This window comes from Phlebotomus papatasi, chromosome 1 (assembly GCF_024763615.1).
Source record: "Phlebotomus papatasi isolate M1 chromosome 1, Ppap_2.1, whole genome shotgun sequence".
NCBI lineage: Eukaryota > Metazoa > Arthropoda > Insecta > Diptera > Psychodidae > Phlebotomus > Phlebotomus papatasi.
Window position 1 is genome coordinate 83848209 of NC_077222.1, and position 8742 is coordinate 83856950.

Genomic DNA, 8742 nt, shown 5'->3' on the forward strand with positions numbered 1-8742 from the left:
TATAAACAATGGTTTAAATCGGTATAAGATAGAAACTTCTTTTCTTAAAGAAACTGTCGAATAGGGACATTGAACCCATTGTACCTCTTCTCTTATTCCCTACACACCTACGACTTAATCCGTAATACCCTTGATACACTTATACGGGGTTCAGACCTAAGGCTTAGGTCCTTGACACACTTACGACTTAAGCCGAGATTAGTGGAAAATATTAGAGATGTGGTTTAACCATTATTTCCAGCATAATTACACTAAGCCGTCTCTCGGCTAATCCTCATGTCTGTCAAGGCCCTTGGTCATATAGCTTAACTTCTCTAAATTCTTATCATTTAAGATTTCTTGGAAAATTTTTACTTAGAGCTGGATATTTAAGATAAATGATCCTAGATTATAAAAAAGAATAAAATTGCTCACTATTTAGGATTTTAAAATCTTCCGGAACTAGGTTAAACCTATAATCTGAAGGCCGTATAACGACTTAAAGCGAGAGACGGTTTAATGTAATTATAATCAAAATAATGGTTTTACTCAATTCAGAAACTGATGGAAATGTAATCTGAACATTATTTTGTTTATAATTATACGTTAAGCCGTGTCGGCTTAAGTCGTAAGTGTATCTAGGGCATAAGACGGCTTAACGTAATTATAATCAATATAATGATAAGATTAGATTTTCATCAGTTTCAGACTACTCTGTCTCTCGGCTTGGGCCGAGAAACGGCTTAGTTAGTAAGAAACTGATGGGAATTTAGTCAAATCATTATTTTGATTATATTTACGTTAAGCCGTCTCTCCGCTTAAGTCCCAAATGCGTCTAGTGCATTACATAATTTTGTAATAAAATAATCAATTTTATTTTAAAATATGTCAATGAATAGTACAGTTCTAAATTGATTACTAATACAATTTGATTTTTTACTGACCAAAATTAATTTTTAAAATCAGTTAAAAGTGGCAAAAAAAGGTTACTTTCTTCATCCATTCATAACTTCATCCCTTGGAACATAACAATGAAGTAGCCCTCTTATATATGTTATTATATTTGCAATTACACTTTTGCTATTTACAATGAAAAACAAGAATAGGAAGCGCACTCGAAGATTCTGAAGAGTCCAAACAGTGATGGTTGTTTTTGACTGAATCACATGCAAATATGCAGATGAACAGATAGAGTTTACAGTAGATTAAGTCACGTTGATCTTAAAAAATCAACAGATTTCTTACTCTCTGTAGAGTTTGAGCATTGCATAAAATATTAGAGAACTAGTGAGCACGACGCAAATGTCATGCTCAATGAACATTTTTTTTTTATTTTGCCCAAATCGTTAAAAAAATAGCTATTATGATTATATCAACAGAGTTCAAGTTCTATGCCGATCTATGATTATTGAGTTATTTATTAGCATATTTCTATTTCCAAATATAAACGAAATAGATAAAAGTGCCAACTTTTGAGTTACATCTTATCGCCTAGATCTAGAGCCTAATGAACCAGACCAGATACTTTTAGCAAATTCTCCCCTTTGCCACCAAAAATTCTTCACATGAGGGTCGACGGGTACAAAGAATTTTTAAAGAAAATTTTCCCTATTCTTTTTAGGCAGAAACGTCAGATTTTTTTTTAAAAAAGGCAATTTTTGACGAAAATTGCTTCTAGTGTGTAAACACCATAACGCTGGAAAATCCAATAGTCGAATTCTTTTTTTTTATTCCTAGTTTTATACAAGCTTCTACTTTGTGACTATGTACAAGCTTTATAAAAAGCAACTTTAGATATTCAGAAATAATCATTTTCCCTATAGAATACCGGTGTTCGAATTATACTTAAAGAAAATACAATAGACTCTCGCAAATTCGGCTCTTTTAAGATCGGGCTACTTTTTAATTCGGGCAGCGGTTACATTTGAAAAAAGTTTGTTGTCATTTTTCAAGTTTGATTATGATTATCAAATGAATCAAATATGCTCAAATTTGGCATGGTTTGTCTTAGTTTTGATGTGATTTTGCAGTATTGAGGGATTTTCATTCAATTTACGTTATATATGAGTGTGTAAACTCAATATCTATATGCACATGAATAAAAAATCGTTGCATTTCAAAAAGTTTGTCGCCCGAATTTCTGTCTAATTCGGCTGACATTTCGGTCCCATATGCCCGAATTTGAGAGAGTCTACTGTACCTCTACACATTGGGAGCAGTTTTCGTCAAAAGTGAATATTTTCAAGGAAAATGACTGGACTGCTGCAATGGCCCCTACACACTAGAGGGATTTATGTCCATATTGAAGTTTTTCCTACGCAAGCATAGGAAATTTGCTTCAATATAGACATAAATTTTTCGAGAATGTAGATGCCATAAGAGGAAACGTCAAAATTCTGCCAAAAATGAAATTTTTGACGAAATTTGCTCCTTCCTAATGTGTAGAGGCTTTAAAAGATTAAGGTACAAAAGGCCTTTTATATCAGCTTCAAAATTAAAGAGAAGTTAAACAAGTTTGATACTTCTATTTTAGCTTCACATTTTTGAAGTTTCTTATGTTTTATCAGCTTTGCACTTTTAAGAACTTTTTTGTCAATAAAGAGCATTTTGACGTAATTCACGTAAAAATTGACTTTAAACGCGAATTATTTAATTTATAATTATTCAGTTTGATAAAAAAAATCTCAGCTGTAAAGAAGGCTTTAACGAAATTTAGCGTTTAAATGTAAATCAGAGAACAAAGAGTACCCAATCAGCTTTTAAATATTAAAGCCTGTTTTAAAATTTTATTGAGAAATAAAAGCAATTTTTATAAAAAAAATTGTCTTTTTGGTGGAATCTTGACATTTACTCCTGCAAAGAAACTTTTGTCAATTTTTGCAATAATTCTGGAAAATTGTTACCTACATCATCTTTCTTTTTACGTTTCAACTGTTGAATTAATTTATGCACATATATCCATTTTATTCACTTTTATAGCCACTGCACACTAGAGAAATTTATGTCCATATTGAAGAGTTTTTCCTATACAAGCGTAGGGAATTTACTTCAATATGGACATAAATTTCTCTAGTCTGTAGGGGCCAGTAGGTCATTATTAACACACCAACTACGCTATTCTTTTCATATTTTCCCATTTACTTTTTTTGTCTTTTTCATCTCTCTTTATCGTCATTTCCTTTTAGCTTTATCAGAAATCCTTTTACACTCCCTTCTCTTTAATCCTATTTGCTCCTTTATATTTTTGTGCCTGTGCTCACCTTGTGAAAAACTATTTGCCAGTTCTTCACCGGACACATTCTGATCAGGGATCGAGTTATTGGGAAAATACAGTGAGTAATCTAACTAGATCTCTGAAGCAAATTGTTGATGCTAGGAAGAACTGTCAAAATTTCTTCAATTCAATACTCGTAAATATGGACATAAATTTCTCCAGTGTGTGGAGGCCATTGAATATAAGTTTCCCTAATGGCCTCTGTGGCTTCTACACACTAGATATATTTATGTCCATATTGAAGAAAATTGCCTACGCTTATCTATAAAAAACTGTCAAATATGGACATACATTTCTCTAATGTGTAGAGGCCATATAAAAGCTGTCTAATGGCCTCTACACACTAGAGAAATTTATGTCCATATTGAAGAGTTTTTCCTACACAGGCGTAGGGAATTTGTTTCAATATGCACATAAATTTCCCTAGTGTGTAGACGCTATAATGGCCTCTACACACTAGGCAAATATATGTCCATATTGAAGAGTTTTTCCCACAAAAACGTAGTGAGTTCACTTCAATATGGGTATTAATATCTCTAGTGTGTGGCGCCCATAAGAAAAGCTATCTAATATGGACATAATTTTCTTTAGTCGGTAGAGGCCATAAAAAAGAATTTTTAACCAAAATTGCTTCCAATGTGTAGACGCCTTAAGGCAGAAATAGAGTTAATAAGTTCTGCAAGCCTGCATTAGCTCAATTCCATTCGTTCCGTATTGTTTTGGCAACAAATCTTTTGTTCTTGGTGATTTGTGTAACGGTTTAATTCGGTACATTATTCATAAACAATTGCTTCTAGGTATGCATCGAAAGCCACCGTTTAACCATTTAACAAATCAATTATAAAACAATAAACGCACAATGTATTAAAATATAAATAAATTTTGTTTGAAATTCTTGTTCGTTTCCTTGAAACATTTTCCAATATTGCGCGATCAAGATGTAAGATTTTTTGCTAGCTCATTAACCTGCTAAAGATTTTCTTAGGAAGCACGATCAACACCGAGGTGATTCTTAACTTCCAGGGAATTCCCAGAGTTACAATTTTTGTGTCTTTCTTCCCACTTAAAAATGCCTTCATTTGGATAACTTTGAGGAAAGAAGAAACTGAGCGAGAAGTCATTTTACCTATTTGTAGCGATAGCTCGATAATTTTTCTGTGTGTTGCTAAATAATTATTGACTCCCATATTATTTGCTCATATTTGAAAAGATGAAACTCTTTCATTGTTGGTGTCTTTATGGAAAAAAAAGGAATCTTCTTACTTCATTGATACCGCGAGGAAGAGTACAGCAGACAAGTAATTCCGGGAAGATGTTGCGTTTAATTATAGGTTCTATCTCAGACATTTCTCTCACTCTAGCTTTCGTATCTCAATATATATAAATTTAATCTCGGCACAAGATCTTCCTTCTCGCAACATCTTTATGTGCGTTTTATGTCGCCTCAGACGTTTTTTCTTGCCTGATGATCAAAAACCACTCACAAATTGCACAATCGTCATTCTCGCACACAACCAAGTCAATAGCTCCTCCGATTTCTTGGCAAATTGCGTGGTTTTCCCACTGCTAAGCCTCCCGCTATTCGACACTTTTCCACCTAAAAACACCACCCAAGAGAGTCTCTCCATCGAATGTGCGGAGGCCAAACAAAAATACGGAAAAGCGCAACGGAGAAAAAAAAGGCAAGAGTTGATGGACGAGAATTGCCACGGAATTGCATGAACCCTGTTCTCCACAGAAAAACTGTGTGCGATTTTGTCGGGAAATTGCACAATTCCCACGCATTTAATCCATCTAGCAACATTGTGGGGGGTTTTAACAATTGGAAAATTACCTCTATCGATGTGTCCAAAGGGTGCAATTGGGGAGAAAAGCACAAAAAAGAGAAATATTTGTAGAAAATCCATTTCTGCCGTCAACACTATTGAAAATCACACGTAAAACTGACACGGCTCTTGACGTTTTCACTGCAACACCATCCCAGTAAACCCATACACAAGAAATATCAGAAATCGCATGGACACTCCAACATATCCAGAGAATTTTTCAAAATTATCTTTGTGGGGAATCGCATTTACCCAGCAAAACTTCGATCTGCAATTCTGCACTTTTGAAATTTTAACGTTTTTTGTCATTCAATCGGATACTTCGTGTGGCTTCGGGATAGTCGTGCGACTTCGTGAGCATCGCGAATTTCTTTCGTGTTTTCTAACCATTTCCTTCCCCTTCGTATTTTCTATTATGGCTGATTTAATAATATTGTATTATAACATTATAATAATATTGTAAAAAAAGAGAGTATTCACGTAAAATTGTTGAATAAAAATTGAATTTTAAATAAATTGAAATACATATTTTTATGTAGTTAAAATAATGTTTAGAAACATTAGAAAGGGTAAAAGAAATGTAGAAATCATCTAAATACTCTAAAGAAATTCTGCCGATAATTTTAAAATTTTCTATAGAAATTCTGCAGAAAATTCTGCAGAATTTTCATACAACGATCGGATCCACCTTAGAACAAAATTCTGCAGAAATTCTGCTGATTTTTCGGCAGTTAGTAATTCAAATCTGACGAATTTCTGCAGAATTCTGCAGAATTTGCCGGGTGGGTAACGGCAAGGTACACCGAGATAAAATATAAAAATGATTTTCATTTAGATTTTATCAATTGTTTGACGACATTTATTGCAATCAGTGATAATAATTACTCATTTCTTGAGATGGGATTTTATACGGTTGCTTTTGGAAATATGTTTGAATTGTCCTATGGATTTCCACAGATTGCTATTCGAAATTAAAATGGAAGTTTTCGAACTTCCAACCCCTTATTCAAGACTGCATTCCGAAAATCATTTTGAATTTTTGTTGATGTGTTGATCGGTTGATCGTGTTGATCAAAAAACAACCCCAGGGAGAGCGAACCTTTTTACTCCGTACAAAAAAGGCTAATTTTCTTTTTCTTTTTTTTATTTAAAAAGTTCAAGACTTGAAGATCCCAGAATTTCAACTTCATTTTTTTAAATAATTATCAGACGAGTCCTCCGGCATTGGCTCCTTGAGTTGTAAATGGAGATTCTTTCTTCATGGCCATCGCTTCAATAGTTTTAACTTCTGCAGCGTACTTCTCAATTAATTTCTCTGTATTATCTTTCGCGCAGTTTACAAAGCTGTATATAATATGACACTCTGGCCTGGTGAAATAAAAATCTTTTGACTTTTCCTTAATCGGCCTTTCATTAACTATATCGTTGTAACAAGAAAGTTCCATTTTCTTCATATATTCTTCCAATTTATACATGTCCAACGGGATTTCAAAAAGAGACAGCCCCCGAATACTTGTGTGATTGAAATGATTGAATATTTTCTTCAGATAACCAGGAATCTCACCACCAATGTCCTCCTCCAACACCTTCCAAAATGCTTCCTGTTTGTAATTCATTTCCTCCAATGACTTCTCGGAAATTAAGAAAAATATCCTCAGAAACAGAGCTAATTGTATTATTTTTTAGGAATTCACTCACCACGGAAAGCTCTGCGTGCTGTGCTTGTGTATTAAAAAAAAAAACTAAAAACGTCTTTTGTTCCGGAAAGGAACCGTTACATTATTGACATCAACAGAGTCAGAGAGAGAGAACCTTTTCTCGAAATAAAGCGGCAATTCCAAGTTTTCAGGGCGATTTTCTACTTCTAAAAATATAAAAAAAAAACAGCCAGTGGAAATTTTATAACTAATAAAATATAAAAATTATCTGATTTTTATTGTTATTAGAAAAGCTACGAACTTTAATTCAGTATATTTATTTTATGTTTTCCGAAATCTTGCATTCAATGTTCTCTGAGTCTTCTATCTTGACCATTTTTTCCTCCCAAGCCTTCACTTCCTTGCAATATTTTTCAATCAATTTATTCCCGTTCTTTTTAACGGACTGTACGATGAAGTTTTATGATGTTCATCTCCGCAGTGGAGAAAGAGAAGGTTTTCTGTTCTCTGGGTAACAATTCATCTGCGATATCATCGTACCATGTGAGTTCTGGATCACCATCCTTGTCTGTTTCATTTATATCTATTTCCATCATTGTTATATCAGAACATAACTCGAAAAGAGTCCATCCTCCAATGGTTGTATAATCAAATTTGTGAAGGATGTACTTTAGATGTGCAGGAATTTCACCTCCGATCTCCTCCTCAAGCACTTTCCAATACGCTTTTTGTTTATAATTGAGTGTGTCTAAAAATGTCTGCAATACCTGATAAGAAAGTGTGCTTTTAAAAGGCCGAAAATTATTTTGTTTTACTAAGCTATACCTCAGAGACCTCAGTCTCAGACATTTTTGTTCTTTTAGAAAATGCGAAAAACAGGTCCTGGGACTCTTCCGGTTAACCGCGATTATACTTACTCCAAATTCCAAATTAACAAAGCGTGCTGTGCTGCCGGAGCTGCCTCTAAAACTCAAATTGCCACTTATTTCGAAAAGTTGGTCTACACTACAGGGTCTACAGTTCTTTTCGGAATTAGAAGACAATTTTGGGCAGTTTTTTTTATTTTTCTTTTTAACAACACAACGCAGAGATGTCCGCGGTAAGTGAATTCCTAAAAAAAATAGTAGAATTATAGCTCTGCCTCTGCCTCTGATGATATTTCTCTTAATTTCCCAGATGGAGCAAATGAATTACAAACAGAAGGCAATTTGGAAAGTTTTGGAAGAGGAGATTGGTGGTGAGATTCCTGGTTATCTGAAGAAAATGTTCAATCATTTCAATCACACAAGTATTCGAGGGCTGTCTCTTTTTAAAATCCCGTTGGACATGCATAAATTGGAAGAATATATGAAGAAAATGGAACTTTCTTCTTACAACGATATAGTTAATGAAAGGCCAGTTAAGGAAAAGCCAGAGGATTTTTATTTCACCAGGCCAGAGTGTCATATATCCAGCTTTGTAAACTGCGCGAAAGATAATACAGAGAAATTAATTGAGAAGTACGCTGCAGAAGTTAGAGCTATTGAATCGATGGCCATGAAGAAAGTCTCCATTACAACTCAAGGAGCCAATGCCGGACTCGTCTGATATCTAAATTACTACAAAAATTCAGTTGTAATTTTGGGATCTTGAACATTTTCAATAAAAAAAAAGAAAAACAGCCTTTTTTACGCGATTAAGCTTCGTATAGAAAACCTCTTTTTCTTCTTCTTCACTTTGAGAATCCAAGAACAGAGCCTTGTTAGAAAACCTCAGTGAAACATGAACACTGTCGCGTTCTTTTTTCGGACTATTTTTTTCTCTCCAAAAAAGATACAGTAGACTCTCTCTCAATCGGGAATATGGGGCAAAATGTCATCCGGTTTATCGATAGATTTGGGCGTCAAAGCCTTTGTAAATTCCACAAGAATCGCTCAATTATAAAGAATCACGATAAAATAGGAAGAACTACAGCGAATTTGAGCGAATTAGCTTCATAATTAAGCGTGAAAATTGTCAACAAAAT

At 34.1% G+C, this 8742-nt stretch overlaps 3 protein-coding genes across 9 annotated transcripts in view; 1 reads left to right on the forward strand and 2 right to left on the reverse strand.

Moving 5' to 3' along the window:
• The window catches only part of LOC129810459 (plexin domain-containing protein 1), a 32231-nt gene extending 25373 nt beyond the window's left edge, over positions 1-6858 (reverse strand). Inside the window, exons 1-2 of one of the 6 annotated variants that reach the window (XM_055860999.1) lie at positions 6778-6858; positions 6644-6707 (exon numbers count right to left, since the gene is read on the reverse strand). In XM_055860999.1, coding sequence (XP_055716974.1) covers positions 6644-6695 — 52 coding nt within the window. In that variant the 5' untranslated portion in view covers positions 6696-6707; positions 6778-6858. Of the gene's footprint in view, positions 1-5087; positions 5254-6643 lie in introns of those variants that run through there. The other 5 variants (XM_055861001.1, XM_055861002.1, XM_055861000.1 and 2 more) reach the window with 5 other exon arrangements.
• A 273-nt stretch (positions 6859-7131) lies between these two features.
• Positions 7132-8399, forward strand: LOC129810490 (uncharacterized). 2 transcript variants are annotated; one of them, XR_008752743.1, is made up of 3 exons: positions 7132-7280; positions 7601-7836; positions 7914-8399. XR_008752743.1 is itself a non-coding variant. In XM_055861037.1 (2 exons), exons 1-2 carry the CDS (start codon positions 7828-7830, stop codon positions 8322-8324), a joined length of 420 nt encoding a protein of 139 aa, XP_055717012.1. In that variant the 5' UTR covers positions 7776-7827; the 3' UTR covers positions 8325-8399. The 2 variants fall into 2 exon arrangements, 1 of the variants encoding a protein (XP_055717012.1); XM_055861037.1 differs by lacking the exon at positions 7132-7280 and having other exon boundaries at positions 7776-7836.
• LOC129810492 (uncharacterized) lies at positions 7158-7676 on the reverse strand. The gene is made up of 2 exons (XM_055840734.1): positions 7563-7676; positions 7158-7504 (listed from the first exon to the last, which is right to left on the reverse strand). The coding sequence occupies exons 1-2, from the start codon at positions 7584-7586 to the stop codon at positions 7175-7177; spliced, it is 354 nt and encodes a 117-aa protein (XP_055696709.1). The 5' UTR covers positions 7587-7676; the 3' UTR covers positions 7158-7174.
• Positions 8400-8742: the final 343 nt, after the last annotated feature.